This window comes from Oncorhynchus nerka, linkage group LG3, assembly GCF_034236695.1.
Source record: "Oncorhynchus nerka isolate Pitt River linkage group LG3, Oner_Uvic_2.0, whole genome shotgun sequence".
NCBI lineage: Eukaryota > Metazoa > Chordata > Actinopteri > Salmoniformes > Salmonidae > Oncorhynchus > Oncorhynchus nerka.
This window is the reverse complement of record NC_088398.1, coordinates 68,384,350-68,411,632: the sequence shown is the minus strand read 5'-3', so window position 1 is coordinate 68,411,632 and position 27,283 is coordinate 68,384,350. Positions and strand designations below refer to the sequence as shown.

Genomic DNA, 27,283 nt, shown 5'->3' with positions numbered 1-27,283 from the left:
TCTTGTATGTCTTCCATTTCCTAATAATTTCTCCCACAGTTGATTTCTTCAAACCAAGCTGCTTACCTATTGCAGATTCAGTCTTCCCAGCCTGGTGCAGGTCTACAATTTTGTTTCTGGTGTCCTTTGACAGCTCTTTGGTCTTGGCCATAGTGGAGTTTGGAGTGTGACTGTTTGAGGTTGTGGACAGGTGTCTTTTATACTGATAACAAGTTCAAACAGGTGCCATTAATACAGGTAACGAGTGGAGGACAGAGGAGCCTCTTAAAGAAGAAGTTACAGGTCTGTGAGAGCCAGAAATCTTGCTTGTTTGTAGGTGACCAAATACTTATTTTCCACCATAATTTGCAAATAAATTCATAAAAAAAATCCTACAATGTGCTTTTCTGGATTTTTTTCTCTCATTTTGTCTGTCATAGTTGAAGTGTACTGTCATAGTTGAAGTGATGAAAATTACAGGCCTCTCATCTTTTTAAGTGGAAGAACTTGCACAATTGGTGGCTGACTAAATACTTTTTTGCCCCACTGTATATCAACGAATTGGTGAGGGCACTAGAACAGTCTGCAGCACCCGGCCTCACCCTACTAGAATCTGAAGTCAAATGTCTACTGTTTGCTGATAATCTGGTGCTTCTGTCACCAACCAATGAGGGCCTACAGCAGCACCTAGATCTTCTGCACAGATTCTGCCAGACCAGGGCCCTGACAGTAAATCTCAGTAAGACCAAAATAATGGTGTCCAAAAAGGTCCAATCGCCAGGACCAGAAATACAAATTCCATCTAGACACCATTGCCCTAGAGCACACAAAAAAAACATACATACCTTGGCCTAAACATCAGCGCCACAGGTAACTTCCACAAAGCTGTGAACGATCTGAGAGACAAGGCAAGAAGTCACTTCTATGCCATCAAAAGGAACATAAAATTCCACATACTAATTAGGATCTGGCTAAAAATACTTGAATCAGTTATAGAACCCATTGCCCTTTATGGTTGTGAGGTCTGGGGTCCGCTCACCAACCAAGAATTCACAAAATGGGACAAACACCAAATTGAGACTCTGCATGCAGAATTCTGCAAAAATATCCTCCGTGTACAACGTAGAACACCAAATAATGCATGCAGAGATGAATTAGGCCGATACCCGCTAATTATCCAAATCCAGAAAAGAGCCGTTAAATTCTACAACCACCTAAAAGGAAGCGATTCCCAAACCTTCCATAACAAAGTCATCACCTACAGAGAGATGAACCTGGAGAAGAGTCCCCTAAGCAAGCTGGTCCTGGGGCGCTGTTCACAAACACACCCCACAGAGCCCCAGGACAGAAACACAATTAGACCCAACCAAATGATGAGAAAACAAAAAGAGAATTCTTTCCAATGTGTCAAGGAATTAACAAAAAAACAGCAAACTAGAATGCTATTTGGCCCTAAACAGAGAGTGCACAGTGGCAGAATACCTGACCACTGTGACTGACCCAAACTCAAAGAAAGCTTTGACTATATTCAGACTCTGAGCATAGCCTTGCTATTGAGAAAAGCTGCCGTAGGCAGACCTGGCTCTCAAGAGAAGACAGGCTTTGTGCACACTGCCCACCAAATGGAGGTGGAAACTGAGCTGCACTTCATAACCTCCTGCCCAATTTATGACCATATTAGAGACACATATTTCCCTCAGATTACACAGATCCACAAATAATTTGAAAACAAACCCGATTTTGATAAACTCCCATATCTACTGGGTGAAATACCACAGTGTGCCATCACAGAAGCAACATGTGACCTGTTGCCTCAAGAAAAGGTCAACCAGTGAAGAACAATCACCCTCGTAAATACAACCCATATTTATGCTTATATATTTTCCATTTTGTACTTCAACCATTTGTACATCGTTACAACACTGTATATATACATAATATGACATTTGTAATGTCTATTATTTTGGAACTTCTGTGAGTGTAATTTTTATTGTTTATTTCACTTCTGTATATTATCTACTTCACTTGCTTTGGCAATGTTAACATATGTTTCCCATGCCAATAAAGCCCCTTGAACTGAATAGAGGAGAGCACACTAGATAGATAGACCACTAGATAGAGACCACTAGATAGAGAGACCACTAGAAAGATAGACCACTAGAAAGATAGAGGAGAGAGACCACTAGATAGAGAGCACTAGATAGAGAGACCACTAGAAAGATAGAGGAGAGAGACCACTAGATAGATAGAGGAGAGAGACCACTAGATAGATAGAGAGGTGAGAATACTGGCAGAATACCTGACCCAAAATGAAGGAAAGCTTTGACTATGTACAGACTCAGTGAGCATAGCCTTACTATTGAAAGGCTGCCATAGGCAGACCTGGCTCTCAAGTGAAGACAGGCTATGTGCACACTGCCCACAAAAGTAGGTGGAAACTGAGCTGCACTTCCTAACCTCCTGCCAAATGTATGACCATAGAGACAAATTTCCCTCAGATTACACAGATCCACAAAGTATTTGAAAACAAATCCAATTTTGATAAACTCCCATATCTGTTGGGTGAAATACTAGTGTGCCATCAAAGCAGCATGATTTGTGACCTGTTGCCACAAGAAAAAGGGCAACTAGTGAAGAACAAACACCCTTGTAAATAGAACACATATTTATGTTAATTTATTTTCCCTTTTGTACTTTCACTATTTGCACACCGTTACAACACTGTATATATACACACACATGACATTTGTAATGTCCTTATTCTTTTGTGTGTAATGTTGAGAGAATATAACATTTGACTGAACACAAATATAAATGTAACATGTAAAGTGTTGGTCCCATGTTTCATGACCTGAAATAAAAGCCCCAAAAAATTCTGCACAAATGTGTTTACATCCCTGTTAGTGAGCATTTCTACTTTGCCAAGATAATCCATCCACCTGACAGGTGTGGTATATCAATAAGCCGATTAAACAGCATGATCATTACACAGGTGCACCTTGCGCTGGGGACAATAAAAGGCAATCAAATGTGCAGTTGTGTCACACAACACAATGCCACAGATGTCTCAAGTTGAGGGAGTGTGCAATTGGCATGCTGACTGCAGGAATGTCCAACAGAGCTGTTGTCAGAGAACGTGTAACCACGCCAGCCCAGGACCTCCACATCCAGTTTCTTCACCTGCAGAACCGTCTGAGGAGGGGGTGGTGCTGAGGAGTAATTCTGTCTGTAATAACGCCCTTTTGTGGGGAAAAACTAATTCTGATTGGCTGGGCCTGGCTCCCAAGTGGGTGGGCCCAGTCATGTGAAATCCATGCACTTGGGCCTAATGGATTTATTTCAATTGACTAACTTCCTTCGATGAACTCAAACTCAGTAAAACCTTAGAAATTGTTTATATTTTTGTTCAGTATAGACAGATAGAGAGTACTAGATAGATAGAGGAGAGACCAGAGACCTGAACACATCAGAACTGTGTGATAAGCCATGAAAGTGTCCTGACCTCTTTAGCCACGGTGTGCCAGTGCAGGTGGCTCTCACACATGTCCATTCTCTCCTGATGCAGGAACTTGCACTTATCAGGAACCAGCAGGGCATCACTCACAAACTCTCCAACTGCAAAACACAGATGAATGATTCTCACACACACGCACACACACAATGTGTTAGCGCCACTGACAGAACGTGTAAGGAAGTTGTGCAATATGTATAATGTATGTGGCTACATGAGAAGCATACAATGTGTATGACAGAGGTAACGTGCAATGTAAAGTGAATTCGGAAAGTATTCAGACCCCTGGACTTGTTCCACATTTTGTTACATTACAGCCTTATTCTAAAATGGATTAAATAGTCCCCCCCCATCAATCTACACAAAATACACCATAATGACAAAGCAAAAACAGATTTTTTAAATTATTTTTGTGCAAATGTTTTTTTTTTTACTGAAATTTTACATTTACATAAGTATTCAGACCCTTTACTCAGTACATTGTTGAAGCACTTTCGGCAGCGAATTATGGCCTGGAGTCTTCTTGAGTATGACGCTACAAGCTTGGCACACCTACAGAACCAGTCAAAAGTTTGGACACCTCCTCATTCAAAGGTTTTTCTTTGTTTTTGACTATTTCCTACATTGTAGAATAATAGTGAAGACATCAAAACTATGAAATCATGTAGTAACCAAAGAAGTGTTAAACAAATCAAAGTATATTTTATGATGACAGCATTGCACACTTGGCATTCTCTCAACCAGCTTCATGATGTATTCACCTGGAATGCATTTCAAATCAACAGGAGTGCCTTGTTAAAAGTTAATTTGTGAAATTTCTTTCCTTCTTAATGCATTTGAGCCAATCAGACTAGGTAGGGGTGGTATACAGAAGATAGCCCTATTTGGTAAAAGACCAAGTCCATATTATGGCAAGAACAGCTCAAATAAGCAAAGAGAAATGACAGTCCATCATTACTTTAAGACATGAAGGTTAGTCAATGTGGAAAATGTCAAGAACTTTGAAAGTTTCTTCAAGTACAGTCGCAAAAACCATCAAGCGCTATGATGAAACTGGCTCATGAGGACTGCCACAGGAAAGGAAGACCCAGAGTTGCCTCTGATGCAGAGGATAAATTCATTATAGTTACCAGGCTCAGAAATTGCATCCTAAATAAATGCTTCATAGAGTTCAAGTAACAGACAAATCAACTGTTCGGAGGAGACTGTGTGCATCAGGCCTTCACGGTCAAATTGCTGCAAAGAAACCACTACTAAAGGACACGAATAAGAAGAAGTGACTTGATTGGGCCAAGAAACACAAGCCATGGATATTAGATTTTTGGTTCCAACCGCCGTGTCTTTGTGAGACGCAGAGAAGGTGAACAGATGATCTCTGCATGTGTGGTTCCTACCGTGAAGCATGGAGGAGGAGGTGTGATGGTGCTTTGCTGGTGACACGGTCTGTGATTTATTATAGTATTCAAGGCACACTTAACCAGCATGGCTACCACAGCAATGGTACCCTTCCCTAGATCTGTGCCTTGACACAATCCCGTCTCAGAGCTCTACGGACAATTCCTTTGGCTTGGTTTTTGCTCTGACATGCACTGTCAACTGTCGGACCTTATATAAACAGGTGTGTGCATTTCCTAATCATGTCCAATCAATTGAATTTACCACAGGTGGACCTCCAATCAAGTTGTAGAAACATCTCAAGGATGATCAATGGAAACATGATGCACATTAGCTTTATTTTGAGTGTCATAGCAAAGGGTCTGAATACTTATGTATTTTTTAATACATTTGCAAAAAAATTCAAACAACCTGTTTTCACTTTGTCATTGTGGGGTATTATGTGTCATGAGGATTTGTATTTATTTAATCAATTTTAGACTAAGGCTGTAACGTAACAAAATGTTGAAAAAGTCAAGGGGTCTGAATACTTTCCGAAGACACTGTATGTATTATGTTGTGTGTAATGACCAGTAATGACTATTTTCTATACAGCGTTACTGTTGTTCTAAGCCAATTTTCCCCTCAAGGACATTAAACTTTGTTCTATCCTACACACACACACAACTTACCCAGGCAGCGGTAGGGCACCACGATGTGTGTGTGACTGCTACACTCCTTGCGTCCCTTCTTGCGTCCCTTCTTGCACCAGCTCTGAATGCTGACTGGCTGGTTGGCTTCCACCACGTTAGTGATCTGGAGCTCAGGGTACACCTGGGGGAAGGAGCATGCTTTAATGAATGTACTTCACACAGTTGTTTTCTATGGGTTTAATATTCCAGACATTTACCTCGGACCTCCCCCTTTCCTATCGCTTCCCTTGTTCCTTTTTCTCACCCTAATCTCATTCTGTTTCCACCCTTCTATCTTCCCACCCTCTTCCACTCCTTTCCCCCCTCTCTCCTACCACTCGCTTTTTTCTCCCTCTCCCAAATTTCCCTCCCACCTCTCCCTCCCTCTCCTCCCACCTCTCCCTCCCTCTCCTCCCACCTATCCCTCCCTCTGTCTCCCTCCCTCGCCTCCCACCTCTCCTTCAGTCTCTCACCTACCCCTCGCCCACATCTCCGCCCCTCCCACCTCTCCTGCCCTCCATCCCATCTACCCCTCCCCCTCCCTCCCCTCCCACCTCTCCTTCCCTCCCCCTCCCACCTCTCCCTCTAACCGACCTCTCTCCACCCACCTACCCCTCCCTCCCTCCCTCAACCCTCCCTCCCTCCCTTCCTTCCTCTTTCACCCAACCCTCCCTCTCCCACCTATCCCTCCATCTCCCACCTATCCCTCCCTCTCCCACCTATCCCTCCATCTCCCACCTATCCCTCCCTCTCCCACCTATCCCTCCATCTCCCACCTATCCCTCCATCTCCCACCTATCCCTCCATCTCCCATATCCCTCCCTCTCCCACCTATCCCTCCCTCATCTGATGTCTCTTCCACCTATCCCTCCCTCATCTGATGTCTCTTCCACCCATCCCTCCCTCTTCCACCTATCCCTCCCTCATCTGATGCCTCTTCCACCTATCCCTCCCTCATCTGATGCCTCTTCCACCTATCCCTCCCTCATCTGATGTCTCTTCCACCTATCCCTCCCTCATCTGATGTCTCTTCCACCTTCCATGTCTCTTCCACCTATCCCTCCCTCATCTGATGTCTCTTCCACCTATCCCTCCCTCATCTGATGTCTCTTCCACCTATCCCTCCCTCATCTGATGTCTCTTCCACCTATCCCTCCCTCATCTGATGTCTCTTCCACCTATCCCTCCCTCATCTGATGTCTCTTCCACCTATCCCTCCCTCATCTGATGTCTCTTCCACCTATCCCTCCCTCATCTGATGTCTCTTCCACCTATCCCTCCCTCATCTGATGTCTCTTCCACCTATCCCTCCCTCATCTGATGTCTCTTCCACCTATCCCTCCCTCATCTGATGCCTCTTCCACCTATCCCTCCCTCATCTGATGCCCCCCTCTCCCTCCCTCTCACACCCCCTCTCCTCCTACCTCCTGACAGTACTGCAGGATGCCCTCCTTGGTTCCGATGCAGCTCTTGGTGCCGAAGGGATCCGACTCCCACTTGCCACTCTGAACGTTGACATGCATGTTGAATTTCCCACAGAACATGGCTACCTGGGGCTCTGCCAGCAGACCCACTGAGTCATCAGAAGGCACCTGCAGTGAAGGAGGAGTGCAGAGGGAGTCAAATTACTGTAAATAAATAATTAAAAACATGATTTGCAGTTGAAGTGCACTCAAAATCTAAAACAGCGGTCACAAAATACACATTTACGCCCCCCCACCCACCCGCCTTTGCACTTTCCAACAAAGTTGAACGCAAAGCATTCTGGGATCATTGTTTTTCCCCACTCTTTTGTTCCGTGATACAATGGGAGGAAGTTTCATTGTAGCTGGCCTTCTGGCTCTCCTTTTTGTCTCGCGCACATCGGAAAAGAAGGATGCCGCAAACTAACAAAACAGAAGCCTGCTGCCATTCTGCTGGCCTGCGAAAAGAAAAACACAACGATCCATTTCCTAGATTGATGATACTCATTAAAAAAAACGAGGCCCTAGTTATTTCTGCAGCCTGTAGTGTAGCAGTTAATGATAAATTACCACACAAACTTAGATGTATATTCTATATATTTTCTCCCCATATTCATGGTTTCCATTTTGTCTGCAATACAAGTGTTATAGATGGACACATACAGTGCCTTCGGGAAAGTTTTCAGACCCCTTGACTTTTTGTTAAATTACAACCTTTTTCTAATATTGATTAAACTGTTATTTTTTTTATTAACTGAGATATTACATTAACATAAGTATTCCGACCCTTTACTCAGTACTTTGTTGAAGCACCTATGGCACCGATTTCAGATTGAGTCTTCTCGGGTATGACGCCACAAGCTTAGTACACCTGTATTTGGCGATTCTCCCATTCTTCTCTGCAGATCCTCTTTAAGACTGGACCCTGCCTGGGTCACTCAAGGACATTCAGAGACTTATCCCGAAGCCACTTCTGTGTTGTCTTGGCTGTGTGCTTAGGATCATTGTCCTGTTGGAAGGTGAACCTTCGCCCCAGTCGGAGGGACCCGAGAGCTCCGGAGCAGGTTTTCCATCAAGGACCTCTGTACTTTGCTCCGTTCATCTTTTCCCTGATCTTTACTAGTCTCCCAGTCCCTGATGGGGTCTGAATACTTTCCGAAGGCACTTTCCCTTTAATTTCTTATAGCAGCAGTGAAGAAACAAGCATTTTTCAATAGATGCTATTAATGTGTCTGACCCAACACCCTGTGGAATTCAGGGAGACTGGTTTGCGCTCACACGGTGTTTGTTTTGTTATAGCCTACCTTAGGGCTGACCCCATTTAGTCAACTGGTCGATTGTTTGGTTGACCAAGATTTTTTCAGTTGAGTAGTGACAAATATATATTTTAATTATGGAACACAAGACACCTGTCTGAGTGGACTAATCCATTGCGGAGGCTGTGAAGATAGCACACCTGTTAAGGGTGTGTACTGGAGGCGAAGTCAGGTGCAGGAGACCAGAGTGAAGTGAACAGGCACACTTTTTATTCCGGTCCAACGAAAGAACAAAAGTACATAAACGTGCCCAAACACAGAACATAGACAAAAAGTAAGGCGCGTAACAATACCCACATAACATAAATACAATTTCACACGAAGACGGAGGGAAACAGAGGATAAATACATGCAGTGTGATTAGGGAATGAAAACCAGGTGAACAAGGCAAAACAAATTAAATATGAAAAATGGAGCGGCGATGTCTAGAAAACCGGTGACGTCGATCGCCGAACAAACAAGGAGAGGAGCCCGCGTCGGCGGAAGTCGGCGGAAGTCGTGAGTAACACATTTACCGTTAATTATCATTTCTCATCTACAATGTTGGTTTGGTTACAGTCATTTCTGTTAATGCATTCAATATATTCTTACAGTCTTCCCTATGTCATTGTAGGAGTGGACAACCTAGGTGACACTTGAGGAAAAAGTTGTTTATTTTTGGTTTATTTCATTTCAATTTATTAATTGTCTTTTGTTTAGAGCGCTCCTGTCAATCTTGAGTAAGGACACGCACCTGATTGCGCATAGAACTAGGCCTAGTCTGTTTTTAAATTCAATGAGAATGACAATAGTTCCTCAACGTAGCCTATTTGGAAAATAAATCCAGCACTCTCCCTTTCAATAACAACTCACTATTTAAGGGGAAAACATTTATTGTTCTGATCAGGTGGAAATGCCATAAAAAAGGGGTACCTGATTACTTACTATCACTTCCACAAATAGCCTACAGCTGTGTCTGTCTGTCCGGAGCTCACAGGCCCAGGGAACTCTGGGGCCTAGAATATTTTATACAATGCTGCAAGTTTGCTAGCACCAGTTTCCAGCTTGTCCAGTTTGTAGGCACATTTTTTAAACATATTGGCAATAGATGTTACTTTTAGATTTGTATCATTTTAACTTAGATAGAATTTGATTAATCATATGACATTGATTTTGAGATATGAAGACTTTTATAAATGAAATGAAGCTGTTCTAAGAAAAGGTGCATATGAAAATCAGTAGAAATGGTACCATAACTTCACTCCAAATGGAAAAGGTTGTCGACCGCTGGTGTAGCCTATTACCGTCAACAGATTAAAGGCAGCATCTGTGAAGACCAGCAGCATCGGGCAGGCTATATTCTGGTTAGCCTATATTGATCTCTGGCTCCCTCTTTAGTCATTTGTGTGTCTTAATTTGAAATTGCAGTGCTTAAAGCTTCAGGCAAAGTAGACGACATATAGTTGATTTTATTCAAACACAGGGTGTGTCTATATTTGGAAAAATACACATTTGAAAATGTGGACCAATCGATTGCTCAAAAGAACCAACGACTCTCGATCAAACAATATTTTGTTTTTTTGTCGGGGACAGTCCTTGCCTACCTGCAGGGAAGCTCTTTGACACTGCTGGTTAATTAAGTCTTTGTCTAGTTTATTTGTGTTTAATTGTAAGGGGCCCTCGAGGAACATGGCTGACATGAGGAACACAAAAATGAACCATAGTTATCATCCATTAAGGAGCCTGAATGGATGTTGATATTATGAGGTGGTAGTGGGATGCCAGAACCAACTGATACGATGGGGAGAGGATTGCAGCATTTCCAAGATGGTGTCAACAGCAACGATGTTGGTATGGCAACGGAAAGGGAGACAGCATCAGCCGGGTTGCAGGTGTTGGTGCCTTCTAGAATCTTAATTCACCACCTGGTCATCAGGAGTGAAGACACTCACCATAGATTCACTAGGCCTGAGTCAGCACACTGAACTGGGTTAAGGTGCTGGTTGATGCAGGAGTTGCCATTCATGGAAAAATCCATCTATATATTTTGGCATTTCTTTCATTAGTCCACTGTTCATACAGTCCCAACATTTCTCAAGATATTGGACTTTCAAGAAGTAGTCTCATTTGTCACATCCTCATGATGATGCATTTTACATCAAATTATGCATTTCGCATCATGATGATGTGGCAAGTGACACTGCTTATGGAGTGGATTTTTCCCTTAAGCACAGATCTAGGATCAGATACACTCCCTGAATCCACCAATCGTCAGCTAGGGCTGTCCTGGTTCCACAGGCTTCCTCAGGCTGTGCAGATCTCTGAACAATTTGTTGATAGAGGAGGAATCCCTGTAACAGTAGTGGGAATGGGACAGAGATTGTACATGCAAATGTACTAGAGGTCGACCAATTAATCGGAATGGCCGATTAATTAGGGCCGATTTCAAGTTTTCATAACAATCGGAAATCGGTATTTTTGGATGCCGTTTAAATAAAAAAAATGTACACCTTTATTTAACTAGGCAAGTCAGTTAAGAACACATTCTTATTTTCAATGAGGGCCTAGGAACAGTGGGTTAACTGCCTGTTCAGGGGCAGAACGACAGATTTTTACCTTGTCAGCTCGGGGATTCAATCTTGCAACCTTACAGTTAACTAGTCCAACGCTCCAACCACCTGCCTTACATTGCACTCCACGAGGAGCCTGCCTGTTACGCGAATACAGTAAGAAGCCAAGGTAAGTTGCTAGCTAGCATTAAACTAATCTAATAAAAAACAATCAATCATAATCACTAGTTAACTACACATGGTTGATGATATTACTAGTTTATCTAGCGTGTCTTGCGTTGCATATAATCGATGTGGTGTGCATTCGCGAAAAAGGACTGTCGTTGCTCCAACGTGTACCTAACCATAAACATCAATGCCTTTCTTAAAATCAATACACAGAAGTATATATTTTTAAACCTGCATATTTAGCTAACAGAAATCCAGGTTAGGTTAGGAGGCAATATTAACCAGGCGAAATTGTGTCACTTCTCTTGCGTTCATTGCACACAGAGTCAGGGTATATGCAACAGTTTGGGCCGCCTGGCTCGTTGCGAACTAATTTGCCTAGAATTTTACGTAATTATGACATAACATTGAAGGTTGTGCAATGTAACAGCAATATCTACACTTTGGGATGCCACACGTTCAGTCTGACTGAGCGATGGCAGGCTCGTAAGCATTCATTCAAACAGTACTTTCGTGCGTTTTGCCAGCAGCTCTTCGCTGTGCTTCAAGCATTGTGCTGTTTATGACTTCAAGCCTATCAACTCCCGAGATTAGGCTGGTGTAACCGATGTGAAATGGCTAGCTGGTTAGCGGGGTGCGCGCTAATAGCATTTCAAAAGTCACTCGCTCTGAGACTTGGAGTAGTTGTTCCCCTTCCTCTGCATGGGTAACACTGCTTCGAGGGTGGCTGTTGTTGATGTGTTCCTGGTTCGAGCCCAGGTAGGAGTGAGGAGAGGGACGGAAGCTAAACTGTTACACTGGCAATACTAAAGTGCCTATAAGAACATCCAATAGTCAAAAGTATATGAAATACAAATCGTATAGAGAGAAATAGTCTTATAATAACTACAACCTGAAACTTCTTACCTGGGAATATTGAAGACTCGTGTTAAAAAGGAACCACCAGCTTTCATATGTTCTCATGTTCTGAGCAACGAACTTAAACGTTAGCTTTCTTACATGGCACATATTGCACTTTCACTTTCTTCTCCAACACTTTGTTTTTGCATTATTTAAACCAAATTGAACATGTTTCATTATTTATTTGAGGCTAAATTGATTTTATTGATGTATAATATTAAGTTAAATAAGTGTTCATTCAGTATTGTTGTAATTGTCATTATTACAAATAAATTTAAAACATTTAAAAACTTTAAAAAACGTCAGATTAATCGGTATCGGCCTTTTTTGGTCCTCCAATAAATCGGTAACGGCGTTGAAAAATCATAATCGGTCGACCTCTAAACTGTACCATTGACCATGATCAGCCACAGACCAGCCTGGTTTTGGTCACTCAACATTACACAGTATGTGACATGCAAGCAGTAAAACAATCCCAAGAAAAGTCCTTGTTATTGAGGGGGTCAGTTGTAACAGGAGTAACAACAGAAATCCCATTCCACATGATTAAGACCTTGGGAGTGCCTGTTATGCTTAGGAAAAAGGGAGCTTGTGTTTATGTAGCTTGTCTTGTTCCAACCCTGCCAGGATTTGATACCTACCACTGGCTGACTAGCACTCTGGTACCAACCATAGCCTACCATGAGACTAGAGCAAGCTAGCTAGCTAGGTGACAGACAGTTGACTTCAGGTCCCACCATCTCCGGGAAGGTGACATCCCAAGGAGAGGCTGCACTATAGCAGAGAGTAAGTACCACCTTCCCTGAGGGGAAATGACGTGGCATGTGATGGCGTGGTGGACACAACTCATCCAATTAATCTGAAAATCTGAAAAGTTTGCCTATAACTAATTACACTACGGATAACGGAAAACTATGAACTTTTTATAGATTGACTTGCTGTTCAAGCATATCGAATTGACAAAGTGACCAAGAGAGATGATTTAATCCAGCGAAACAGGAGGAGAAACATCCTTCCAAACAATCAAACATAACAATGGAAGAGGATGCGGGTACAACCATGTCCAAAAAGGACAGTGCATTGACGGCAAGCATGTACATAAGGCCTCAACAGCTTGATCTACAGCCCGGAGTAATGGAGGACATCGAGGCCCTCAAGGTAGGAATGGATAACAGCAACAAATGAACGGAAGAAATAAGGACTGAAAACAAAAGGTTTGAAAGCGACAGACTCCCTAAAATCAATTATGAAACTCCTGAGTGATAACACTGAAATGAAAGTGGAGCTACTTGACCTAAAAATGCAGAAGCATGACAAAGTCATAAAGTGAGTGAAAATAAAGAAAAGGTGAAGGATTTTACTAAAGAATCTTAAAAATGGCCAACAAACAGGTGTATAAGATTGATTTCCAAAGGCCGCATCGTTTTGGCCAAAGGGTTCCCCAGAAACCCTGACCCATTCTTGCTAGACTCTCACATTACAAGATGAAGGTGGCCGTGTTGGAAAGGGGTAGGGAGTTGAAGGGCACACCATTCTCTATCAACGAAAAACTCCCCCATGAAATAAGAGAGACAACGCATCTTTATCCCATTTTCAAAAGACAGAGCAGAGAAACAGAATGTGCGCTTAGTATTGGATAAGCTGTACATAAACAACCAGCTCTTCAGAGAATCAAAGGTTACAATATGACTGAGTAAATTCTGGCATGCGAAGCTATTTCCTAATACACAGCATTACAACAATATTTGGTAAAAACAGTTGTTTTTTGTCTCCATCAGACTACTAGGCCAGGAACAATCAGTAAAGGGCAAGGTGACCTTACAGTAGGGCTGTCCCCGACAAAAAAACATCTTGATCGACCGAGAGTCGTCTGTTCTTTCGACCAATCGATTGGTCAACGTGTATTTTTTCCATATATAGACAGACACCCTATGCTAGAATAAAATAAACTATACTGAACAAAAATAAAACTCAACATGCAACAGTTTCAAAGATTTTACTGAGTTACAGTTCATAGAAGGAAATCAGTACATTTAAATAAATTCATTATGCCTTAATTCATCTATGGATTTCACATGACTGGGTTGGCATAGGTCTACCCATTTGGGAGCCAGGCTCAGCCAATCAGAATGATTTTTTCCCCACAAAAGGACTTTATTACAGACAGAAATACTCCTCAGAAATAGGGCACAAATAGACACATTTATAGGTCTACATTTGCACGCAGACCACGTAGCCTAGGCCTAGTTCTATGCGTAATCAGGTGTGTTTCCTTCCTTAAGATTGACAGGAGCGCTCCAAACAAAAAACAATGAATAAATTGACATCTCGTAAATGGAATTAAATAAATCTAAACTATTCTCACAAGTGTCACCTAGGTTGTACGCTCTGCAAACAACATGTCAACTCCTACAGTGAAAACAGTAAGACTGTAATAATAATATATCGAATGCATTAACAAAATGACAGTAACCAAACAAACGTAGATTAGAAATGATCAGAATTAACGGTAAATGTACTTCTGGTGATACTGCCATGCCGCTGCCTCCGCGGTGGATTAGTCCACTAACAGGTGATACTGCCATGCCGCTGCCTCCGCGGTGGATTAGTCCACTAACAGGTGATACTGCCATGCCGCTGCCTCCGCGGTGGATTAGTCCACTAACAGGTGATACTGCCATGCCGCTGCCTCCGCGGTGGATTAGTCCACTAACAGGTGATACTGCCATGCCGCTGCCTCCGCGGTGGATGAGTCCACTAACAGGTGATACTGCCATGCCGCTGCCTCCGCGGTGGATTAGTTCACTAACAGGTGATACTGCCATGCCGCTGCCTCCGCGGTGGATTAGTCCACTAACAGGTGATACTGCCATGCCGCTGCCTCCGCGGTGGATTAGTCCACTAACAGGTGATACTGCCATGCCGCTGCCTCCGCGGTGGATTAGTCCACTAACAGGTGATACTGCCATGCCGCTGCCTCCGCGGTGGATTAGTCCACTAACAGGTGATACTGCCATGCCGCTGCCTCCGCGGTGGATGAGTCCACTAACAGGTGATACTGCCATGCCGCTGCCTCCGCGGTGGATTAGTTCACTAACAGGTGATACTGCCATGCCGCTGCCTCCGCGGTGGATTAGTCCACTAACAGGTGATACTGCCATGCCGCTGCCTCCGCGGTGGATTAGTCCACTAACAGGTGATACTGCCATGCCGCTGCCTCCGCGGTGGATTAGTCCACTAACAGGTGATACTGCCATGCCGCTGCCTCCGCGGTGGATTAGTCCACTAACAGGTGATACTGCTATGCCGCTGCCTCCGCGGTGGATTAGTCCACTAACAGGTGATACTGCCATGCCACTGCGGTGGATTAGTCCACTAACAGGTGATACTGCCATGCCGCTGCCTCCGCGGTGGATTAGTCCACTAACAGGTGATACTGCCATGCCGCTGCCTCCGCGGTGGATTAGTCCACTAACAGGTGATACTGCCATGCCGCTGCCTCCGCGGTGGATTAGTCCACTAACAGGTGATACTGCCATGCCGCTGCCTCCGCGGTGGATTAGTCCACTAACAGGTGATACTGCCATGCCGCTGCCTCCGCGGTGGATGAGTCCACTAACAGGTGATACTGCCATGCCGCTGCCTCCGCGGTGGATTAGTCCACTAACAGGTGATACTGCCATGCCGCTGCCTCCGCGGTGGATTAGTCCACTAACAGGTGATACTGCCATGCCGCTGCCTCCGCGGTGGATTAGTCCACTAACAGGTGATACTGCCATGCCGCTGCCTCCGCGGTGGATGAGTCCACTAACAGGTGATACTGCCATGCCGCTGCCTCCGCGGTGGATTAGTCCACTAACAGGTGATACTGCCATGCCGCTGCCTCCGCGGTGGATTAGTTCACTAACAGGTGATACTGCCATGCCGCTGCCTCCGCGGTGGATTAGTCCACTAACAGGTGATACTGCTATGCCGCTGCCTCCGCGGTGGATTAGTCCACTAACAGGTGATACTGCTATGCCGCTGCCTCCGCGGTGGATTAGTCCACTAACAGGTGATACTGCCATGCCACTGCGGTGGATTAGTCCACTAACAGGTGATACTGCCATGCCGCTGCCTCCGCGGTGGATTAGTCCACTAACAGGTGATACTGCCATGCCGCTGCCTCCGCGGTGGATTAGTCCACTAACAGGTGATACTGCCATGCCGCTGCCTCCGCGGTGGATTAGTCCACTAACAGGTGATACTGCCATGCCGCTGCCTCCGCGGTGGATTAGTCCACTAACAGGTGATACTGCCATGCCGCTGCCTCCGCGGTGGATTAGTCCACTAACAGGTGATACTGCCATGCCGCTGCCTCCGCGGTGGATTAGTCCACTAACAGGTGATACTGCCATGCCGCTGCCTCCGCGGTGGATTAGTCCACTAACAGGTGATACTGCCATGCCGCTGCCTCCGCGGTGGATTAGTCCACTAACAGGTGATACTGCCATGCCGCTGCCTCCGCGGTGGATTAGTCCACTAACAGGTGATACTGCCATGCCGCTGCCTCCGCGGTGGATTAGTCCACTAACAGGTGATACTGCCATGCCGCTGCCTCCGCGGTGGATTAGTCCACTAACAGGTGATACTGCCATGCCGCTGCCTCCGCGGTGGATTAGTCCACTAACAGGTGATACTGCCATGCCGCTGCCTCCGCGGTGGATTAGTCCACTAACAGGTGATACTGCCATGCCGCTGCCTCCGCGGTGGTTTAGTCCACTAACAGGTGATACTGCCATGCCGCTGCCTCCGCGGTGGATTAGTCCACTAACAGGTGATACTGCCATGCCGCTGCCTCCGCGGTGGATTAGTCCACTAACAGGTGATACTGCTATGCCGCTGCCTCCACAGTGGATTAGTCCACTAACAGGTGATACTGCCATGCCGCTGCCTCCGCGGTGGATTAGTCCACTAACAGGTGATACTGCTATGCCGCTGCCTCCGCGGTGGATTAGTCCACTAACAGGTGATACTGCTATGCCGCTGCCTCCGCGGTGGATTAGTCCACTAACAGGTGATACTGCTATGCCGCTGCCTCCGCGGTGGATTAGTCCACTAACAGGTGATACTGCTATGCCGCTGCCTCCGCGGTGGATTAGTCCACTAACAGGTGTCTCGTGTGCCATAATGTTTTCCCATGGTGCCGGACAATTTAGATCTTATTTCTTCTGTCTACGCTCTAGCTTTCTCCCTCCACACCTTTTCCACGTTTTGTAGAACAGCGTTGGAACAGCGACCCTAGTGCAAAAGGGGGATGTCCTGGAATCATATTTTATAAAGATCTAAAGTTACGATATACAACAAATCACTATAATTACAATTTCTGCATATATTGTTTCATTATTATTTTTCCCTATTTGTCCTTTAGTGTCAAGGGCAATTATACATTAGGATTATGTATTATTTTCAAGGGTGTTGGGATGTATTAATCAGATACCCATCAGTTATTGCAGATTCCTCAAATTATATTTGCAATGCTAGAATATCAACAAGGATGAAATTGACGACATGTTTTCAATTTATTCATCTCATTTTACTGACATTCTGATCTAATGAAATGAAGGAATGTCTTTCCTCCATTGTGATTGTAGGGATGTGAATTAGTGAGCCTATCATTTCCAGCAGAATTTGGCTTTCCTTTGTTGTATTTGACAACTGCCAACTTGCAAAGGGAGCCAATAATGAGCAGCTGTATATGGATATTTGTGCATCACTGTTTTTATGACAGTAATGAGGATATAATCATGTATTATTGTTAGTAGTATTATGTTCCACATTTAGCTGTTGTCTGGGTATTTGTTTATTAGGTCTTATTGTCCTCAGTACTACCGAATGCATTTATTTAGATTCATTCACTCCGTTTTTGATTTGTTACGTGGCTAATTCCTAAAGAGGATTCTCCTCTCGTGGTCATGCCATAGGCTTATAGGGTTTATGGCTGGGCGCTTGAGGGGTGGCAGCATAGAAACAAGGTTATGGGACAGTCCCGATTTCTTACCTGGACCATGCCAATCGGCGGTTGAACATTTACATTACATTTAAGTCATTTAGCAGACGCTCTTATCCAGAGCGACTTACAAATTGGTGCATTCACCTTATGACATCCAGTGGAACAGTAGTGCATCTAAATCTTTTAAGGGGGGGGGTTACTTCATCCTATCCTAGGTATTCCTTAAAGAGGTGGGGTTTCAGGTGTCTCCGGAAGGTAGTGATTGACTCCGCTGTCCTGGCGTCGTGAGGGAGTTTGTTCCACCATTGGGGGCCAGAGCAGCGAACAGTTTTGACTGGGCTGAGCGGGAACTGTACTTCCTCAGTGGTAGGGAGGCGAGCAGGCCAGAGGTGGATGAACGCAGTGCCCTTGTTTAGGTGTAGGGCCTGATCAGAGCCTGGAGGTACTGAGGTGCCGTTCCCCTCACAGCTCCGTAGGCAAGCACCATGGTCTTGTAGCGGATGCGAGCTTCAACTGGAAGCCAGTGGAGAGAGCGGAGGAGCGGGGTGACGTGAGAGAACTTGGGAAGGTTGAACACCAGACGGGCTGCGGCGTTCTGGATGAGTTGTAGGGGTTTAATGGCACAGGCAGGGAGCCCAGCCAACAGCGAGTTGCAGTAATCCAGACGGGAGATGACAAGTGCCTGGATTAGGACCTGCGCCGCTTCCTGTGTGAGGCAGGGTCGTACTCTGCGGATGTTGTAGAGCATGAACCTACAGGAACGGGCCACCGCCTTGAAGGTGTGTTTTAGGACGCTAAAGGTGTGTTATGGGTACGGGGATGGTATGACAGTATCAGGGACAACACCACCTTCTGGGATGGGGGAGGCGTTTACTTAGAGTCAGTTGCAGCAGTTTAGCAGTGCATATATCATGGTACAGCTACATGGGTAGATGTCAGACATTGATACTGGTAGTATTGGTAAGTGTGGATCAATTCTGGGCGTCTACTACTTTTTGGTAGTACGTCTCATTACGGTAAGTGGTGAAATAAGTATACCTAGTTATAATTGTAATGGCTTAGCAGATTGTCATTTTTATAATCAGTCTTTACCTGGCTTAAAGAGAAGGAACATAATATCTATTGTTTACAGGAAACTCACTCTCCAATTACAGATGAGGTTATATGGAAAAAGGACTGGGAGGGAGAAGTATATTTCTGTCATGGGCAAAGAATCTCAAAAGGGGTGATCATATTAATTAATAACAATTTTGATCGGAATGTGATCTGTCCAAACAGATCGGAAAGGAAGGTGGATCATTTTAAAACATGCAATTGGACGATAAACAGATGTTGCTAATTCATCTATATGGTCCAAATAATGATGATCCACACTTCTTCTATATGATATATACTAATCTCTCGAGCTCACAAGCAACAAATGACTATTATTATGGTGGGAGATTAGAATACAGTTTTAAGTACCCCAACGGATCATAAATGACAACACCTTCAAGCTATTTGGGAAATTACGAATATCATGGACACATTAGAACCATTGCATATATGGAGGTTTAAAAATCCAGACAATGAGATATCCAGTTGAAGTCGGAAGTTAACATACACTTAGGTTGGAGTCATTAAAACTAATTTCAAACTCATTCAACCACTCCACAAATTTCATGTAAACAAACTATAGTTTTGGGCAAGTCAGTAAGGACATCTATTTTGTGCATGACACAAGTAATTTTTCCAACAATTGTTTACAGACAGATTATTTCACTTATAATTCACTGTGTCACAATTCCAGTGGGTCAGAAGTTAATAACATACACTAAGTTGACTGTGCCTTTAAACAGCTTGGAATATTATATAATGGCTTTAGAAGCTCTGATAGGCTAATTGACATAATTTGAGTCAATTGGAGGTGTACCTGTGGATGCATTTCAAGTCTGACCTTCAAACTCAGTGCCTCTTGCTTGACATCATGGGAAAATCAAAAGAAAATCAGCCTAGACCGCAGAATGAAAATTGTAGACCTCCAAAAGCCTGATTCATCCTTGGGAGCAATTTCCAAATGCCTGAAGGTACCACAATCATCTGTACAAACAATAGTACGCATGTATAAACACCATGGGACCACGCAGCCGTCATACCGCTCAGGAAGGAGATGCGTTGTCTCCTAGAGATGAACGTACTTTGTTGCGAAAAGTACAAATCAATCCCAGAACAACAGCAAAGGACCTTGTGAAGATGCTGGAGGAAACAGGCACAAAAGTATCTATATCCACAGTAAAACGAGTCCTATATTGACATAACCTGAAAGGCCACTCAACAAGGAAGAAGCCACTGCTCCAAACCTACATAAAAAAGCTAGACTACAGTTTGCAACTGCAGGTCATACTATTTGGATAAATGTTCTCTGGTCTGATGAAACAAAAATATAACTGTTTGACCATAATGACCATCGTTATGTTTGGAGGAAAAAGGGGAGGCTTGCAAGCCAGATAACACCCTCCCAACCGTGAAGCACGGGGGTGGCAGCATCATGTTGTGGGGGAGCTTTGCTGCAGGAGGGACTGGTGCACTTCACAAAATAGATGGCATCATGAGGGAGGGGAAATTATGTGGACATATTGAAGCAACATCAGGAAAGCTTGGATGCAAATGGGTCTTCCAAATGGACAATGACCCCAAGCATACTTCCAAAGTTGTGGCAAAATGGCTTAAGGATAACAAAGTCAAGGTATTAGAGTGGCCATCAGAAAGCCCTGACCTCAATCCTATAGAAAATTTGTGGGCAGAACTGAAAAAGCATTTGCGAGCAAGGAGGCCTACAAACCTGACTCAGATACACCAGCTCTGTCAGGAGGAATGGGCCAAAATTCACCCAACTGATTGTGGGAAGCTTGTGGAAGGAATGTGATGAAAGAAATACAAATATAATTAAATCACTATTATTATTCCGACATTTCACATTCTTAAAATAAAGTGGTGCTCCTAACTGACTAAAACAGGGAATTTTTACTGGGATTAAATGTCAGGAATTATGAAAAACTGAGTTTAAATGTAGTTGGCAAAGATTTTTGTAAACTTCCGACATCAACTGTACATTGAGGAGGCTTAATACAGAGACAAAGTGGAGTCGCAATTCAACCGCTCAGACACGAGAGGTATGTGGCAGGGTCTACAGTCAATCACGGACTACAAAACAAAAACCAGCCCTGTCGCGGATCACGATGTCTTGCTCCCAGACAGACTAAACAACTGTTTTGCTCGCTTTGAGGACGATACAGTGACACTGACACAGCCCGCTACCAAAACCCGCGGGCTCTCCTTCACTGTAGCCAACGTAAGTAAAACATTTAAACGTGTTAACCCTCGCAAGGCTGCAGGCCCAGACGGCATCCCCGGCCGCGTCCTCAAAGCATGCGCAGACCAGCTGGCTGGTGTGTTTACGGACATATTCAATCCTTATCCCAGTCTGCTGTCCCCACATGCTTCAAGAGGGCCACCATTGTTCCTGTTCCCAAGAAAGCGAAGGTAACGGAGCTAAAGGACTAGACTAGTCAAGGACCATATCACCTCCACCCTACCTGATACCCTAGACCCACTCCAATTTGCTTACCGCCCCAATAGATCCACAGACTACGCAATCGCCATCACACTGCCCTAACCCATCTGGACAAGAGGAATACCTATGTAAGAATGCTGTTCATCGATTACAGCTCAGCATTTAACACCATAGTACCCTCCAAACTTGTCATTAAGTCTCGACCCCGCCCTGTACAACTGGGTCCTGGACTTCCTGAGGGGCCGACCCCAGGTGGTGAGGGTAGGTAACAACATCTCCACCCCGCTGATCCTCAACACTGGTACCCACAAGGGTGAGTTCTCAGCCCTCTCCTGTACTCCCTGTTCACCCACGACTGCGTGGCCATGCATGCCTCCAACTCAATCATCAAGTTTGCAGACAACACTACAGTGGTAGGCTTGATTACCAACAAAGGCGAGACGGCTTACAGGGAGGAGGTGAGGGCCCTCGGAGTGTGGTGTCAGGAAAATAACCTCTCACTCAACGTCAACAAAATAAAGGAGACGATAGTGGCCTTCAGGAAACAGCAGAGGGAGCAGCCCCCTATCTACATCGACAGGACAGTAGTGGAGAGGGTAGAGAGTTAAGTTCCTCGGCGTACACATCAGGGACAAACTGAAGTGGTCCACCCACACAGACAGTGTGGTGAAGGTGCAGCAGCGCCTCTTCAACCTCAGGAGGCTGAAGAAATTTGGCTTGTCACCAAAAACACAAACTTTTACAGATGCACAATCGAGAGCATCCTATCGGACTGCATCATCGCCTGGTACGGCAGCTGCTCCGCCCATAACCGTAAGGCTCTCCACAGGGTAGTGAGGTCTACACAACGCATCACCGGGTGCAAACTACCAGCCCTCCAGAACACCTACACCACCCGATGTCACAGGAAGGCCAAAAAGATCATCAAGGAGAACAACCACCCGAGCCACTGTCTGTTCACCCTGCTATCATCCAGAAGGAGAGGTCAGTACAGGTTCATCAAAGCTGGGACCGAGAGACTGAAAAACAGCTTCTATCTCAAGGCCATCAGACTGTTAAACAGCTATCACTAACATTGAGTGGCTGCTGCCAGCATACTGACTCAACTCTAGCCACTTTAATAATGGAAAAATTGATGTAATCAATTTATCACTTGCCACTTTATATTATATAATGTTTACATACCCTACATTACTCATCTCATATACTGTACGCTGTACCATCTACTGCATCTTGCCATCTTGATGTAATTAAATGCATCACTAGCCACTTTAAACAATGCCACTTTATATAATGTTTACATACCCTACATTACTCATCTCATATGTATATGCTGTACCATCTACTGAATCTTGCCTATGCCTTACGGCCATTACTCATTTATATATTTGTATTTACATATTCGTATTCATTCCTTTACACTTGTGTGTACAAGGTAGTTGTTGTGAAATTGTTAGGTTATATTACTTATTAGATACATACGTTTATTTTGAAGGCTAACCGCAAAGTCCACTACTGTGGCTAATCCTTATTGTGGCTAGCTTCACATAGATGTGTCCGACCACCATTATCAAATAAGAACTGTCTTATGAATTCGGGTGATTTTAGATGATGACATCTAGCTAACTATAGCTACTGAAACAGATTGTTGTTTTGCTATGTTTTTGGGGAAGAACATTGTTTGCATCCATGAGCTAGCTGGCACTTTTTATGACCAGCACTGAAGGTGTGCGAGACAACTACAGTCCCTGGTAATGGGGACGTACGTAAATGGCAACAAAATAACTTTGTGGTCAGTGTGTGTTTGTGTAACCTTTATGTAGGTAGGTGTAACGGTATAGCTTCCGTCCCTCTCCTCGCCTCGAACCAGGGACCCTCTGCACACATCAACCACAGTCAATCACGAAGCATCGTTACCCATCACACCACAAAAGCCGTGGGGAACAACTACTTCTAGGTCTCCGAGCGAGTGACGTCACCGACTGAAACACTATTAGCGCGCACCACCGCTAACTAGCTAGCCATTTCACATTGGTTACACTCAACCCCTTTTGACCTCCTCCTTTTCCACAGCAACCAGTGATCCGGGTCAACAGCATCAATGTAACAGTATTACTTCTGTCCCTCACCTCGCCCCAACCTGGGCTCGAACCAGGGACCCTCTGCACACATCAACAACCGTCACCCTCGAAGCATCGTTACCCATCGCGCCACAAAAGCCGCGGCCCTTGCAGGGCAAAGGGAACAACTACTTCTAGGTCTCAGAGCGAGTGACGTCACCGACTGAAACACTATTAGCAAGCACCACCGCTAACTAGCTAGCCATTTCACATCGGCAAGTCAGAACAAATTCTTATTTAGAATGGCGGCCAAACCCGGACAACGCTGGGCCAATTGTGCGCCGCCATATGGGACTTCCGGTCACGGCCGGTTGTGACACAGTCTGGGATCGAACCGCAGGCTGTAGTGATGCAGTGCCTTGTACGAACACACACTGCAACCAAAGTAGACTATTCTTTCCCTAAACACCTTCAAAATGATATAAAGATGATAAGAAAACGTTAAACACATGGTTTTATGTTCCTAATAGAGCAGCTGTCAAACAGAGACTTGTCCATGTCTTTTAGAATGTCGGGGTTGACCGACTGTTCTGGTATGCACACTTTGTTTACTAGTTTACAGTGCAATGATCCTGTTGGTTTTATGCTTACAGTCAAGGCACCAAGGAATGGCGTAAAACAGTCTAGATGCAACATAAGCTACTACTATCGACCCAGGCCCATTTTGAGGCTTTACTCACGAACATAGACAATTTGATGCTGTGTCATAACTCTTAAATCGAATAATGCGCTGTTAAAAACAGCAACCTCCTCAGTGCCGTCTAGCCACCGTGTATCTCAGCACTGCAGCACTGACGCCATCTTGCTTGTGTCAAGCTTCACTCTTTTCCATTCTCCACTCCACATAAACCCACCAGCATCCACTGGCCGGTTATGTGGCAAATGCAACATTGTATCATGTTAATGTCTGTTCCATAAGTATCCATATGCACAGCAGTTCCATATTTCCTTGTATGAGAAAAGCAACAATGTGTCTTCACTCTCAAAAGGAGTAGCCACAAACTGATTTATAGACTAAAATAAACCCTGCTATGTGAATCTAACATAGAGATTTGAAAATGGGTCACAGCATTTGTAGTAACCCACTGAGCAAAATTATGTTGAAAAGACGTTGAAATCGAATCCAACATACAAAGATAAACGGGTTGAATTTTGGCTCTGCGCGAAAGATGAAACAACGTCGTTTCTGGAAGTTGAAAATACGCATTTACTGTACTCTACTGTACCAAACTATTACTCTGCTATGCCCTACTGTACTGTGCTGTCCAAACTTGTGAAACAAAGACATCTATTATTGTCAGAACCAAATCATAAATGGCTATGATCGGGACAAATCGAGGCCGGTCTGGGCCGGACGTCTGTGGACATTGAAATCAAGGCCAGGGTGGACGGAACACATTTTTACAACTTTTTAATGTCCATGTACATCAGGTGCACGTGCTCACTGGGAGGCCCTACGCTAGTTAAGGCGAAAGTGTAAAATGCCCAAAGGATGTAACTTGTTGGTCCTTCATTTGATGTTGATAAGCAGATAGCCTATCATTGCAATAGAATTGCATTTTCGTGTGGGGGGGGGTATTGATATCCCCATTGATAACCCATGGGTTGCAGCGTCGCTTGCAGTTGAACAGGTCGACCACCTTAAAATGATAATAGACTGCTTTATGGTCCGTATTCTTAATTATGTCGTTTATCAGGTCTAAACGCGTGTCTAGCCTAATCTGTTCAATATTCCTGAAAAGGATCACACACCCTTGAAAAATACAAAATGCAGGGTGTATTCATTAGTCAGATTCCGTTGCAAAACATTTTGCAAAGGAAACTGTTTACTCCAAACGGAAAACGTTTTGCAACGGAAGCTATATTTTCTATTGGACAAAATCTGGTATGTCCCTCCCCGTTTTTTTGCTCTGTTTGCTTCCTAGAGTAAATGGTAAATTGTTTCCGTTGCAAAACGTTTTGTAACAGACGAAACGTTTTGCAACGGACTCCAACTAATTCATACACGCCAGCATACGTTTACCACCATTGAAACAACGCAATCTCACAATATAGCTAGGCCCTAACATTTTCGCATATAGGCTAAATGAGAAGTCTGTCAGTAGAGAAACGGACCAATACTTTATTTTGTCATTCCAGGTCCCTGTAATCTAGTGCCAAACTGTCAATTCAGTGTCGTTGACAGATTCAACGGTAGGGCAATTATAGGCCTAAAAAGAAATGTTGAATGTTTTTGCTTTACGCATTTGGATATTCCACTCCAAAGCTAGTTAAGGCTATGAGGGAGATAAAAACAAGCTATTCTCGACACTACTACGCAGGCTGCAATTAGCAGAAATATGGAGTGGTTGGAACAAGATGAGAAATGTAGCCTAGTAATCGCATTAAAACCTATGGTGTTTAGCTTATAGTGCCTTAAAAACATTGTGGAATTTTGTAATTTAGTAACCTTTCTTTCTGCCTCCAAATGCAATCCTGATTCACCGTGGGTCTGAATTCCGTTATTTTCACCCCTCCTGCCTTCAGTTCACCCTTATCCTCCGCTGCTACAGGGACGGGAACTAGCTTATGGAGGTTCGTGCTTTGCCCGATACACGAAGAACGCTGACCTATTCTCCCCTTTTCTTACCTCAGATGCCAGCGTCAAGGTCGCAACCCATAACAGCAGAAATGCCGTTCGCTCGCCCATGCCGTTGACCCTAAATCAGTTTTGTCCAATATCTGGAAAATATTCCGATAAATCCGATGCTCTATCCCGTTCCCGTGCACTCCCGGTTGGCGATGGCGTGTTAAATGATGGAAAGCGAGAACGAGGCTGGCCAGCTTCCCCAAAAGCCTGTCACCTGACCGGGCCAATAGTGTGTGATTGCGGCCGGAGAGAATAGGCTAGCCTATGGGAAGAAACTTGAGGGAGGAAGGACTGCAGCCAGCTCCGATTGTGGGATATTGGCCGATATGAGCAGATGTTTAACACACGTAGTCATACACTTTATAGAGAGAGATCTCTTTAGCCCCCTCTGTCCCCTACAAACACGAAGGTTTCCTCTGCTGCTTTAATCCGCTCTCATTCATTATTTGTTTATGAAATGTCCCTATAGGCTAGTTCTGATGACACACACACAAAGACATAAATACCACTAAAACCTCATTTCACAATCCTAAAAGAATTAGACAATCCCAAAATGCAGCAGTTTTAACGCAATATCAAATCATTATATATATTTTTGAATTGTTTAATTGAGCCTTTATTTAACTAGGCAAGTCGGTTAAGAACCAATTATTATTTACAATGACAGCCTATTTAATATTAAGTACCTTACTGTTATTTTTTTTCAATTAAAATGGTCAAAAAATAACAGAGATACTTTTGTGTATATAGTGTATGTGGGCACCACTTTAAATTAGTTTATTTGGCTATTTCAGCCACACCCTTTGCTGACAGGTGTATAAAGTTGAGCGCACAACCATGCCGTTTCCATAGACAAACATTGGCAGGAGAATGGCCTTACTGAAGAGCTCACTTTCAACGTGGCACCGTCATAGGATGACACCTTTCCAACAAGTCAGTTAGTCAAATGTCTGCCCTGCTAGAGCTGCCCTGGTCGACTGAAAGTGATGGTATTGTTAAGTGGAGTCTAGCAGCAACAACGGCCCAGCCACAAAGTG

The 27,283-nt window shown here is 44.3% G+C and overlaps 1 protein-coding gene across 2 annotated transcripts in view; it reads right to left on the bottom strand.

The window, feature by feature from the left end:
• The window catches only part of LOC115112824 (amyloid-beta A4 protein-like), a 60,223-nt gene extending 33,641 nt beyond the window's left edge, over nt 1-26,582 (bottom strand). The window contains exons 1-4 of one of the 2 annotated variants that reach the window (XM_065015015.1): nt 26,247-26,582; nt 6,981-7,148; nt 5,557-5,698; nt 3,482-3,594 (exon numbers count right to left, since the gene is read on the bottom strand). In XM_065015015.1, coding sequence (XP_064871087.1) covers nt 3,482-3,594; nt 5,557-5,698; nt 6,981-7,148; nt 26,247-26,306 — 483 coding nt within the window. In that variant the 5' untranslated portion in view covers nt 26,307-26,582. The remainder of the gene's footprint in view (nt 1-3,481; nt 3,595-5,556; nt 5,699-6,980; nt 7,149-26,246) is intronic. The other variant, XM_065015010.1, reaches the window with a different exon arrangement.
• Nucleotides 26,583-27,283: the final 701 nt, after the last annotated feature.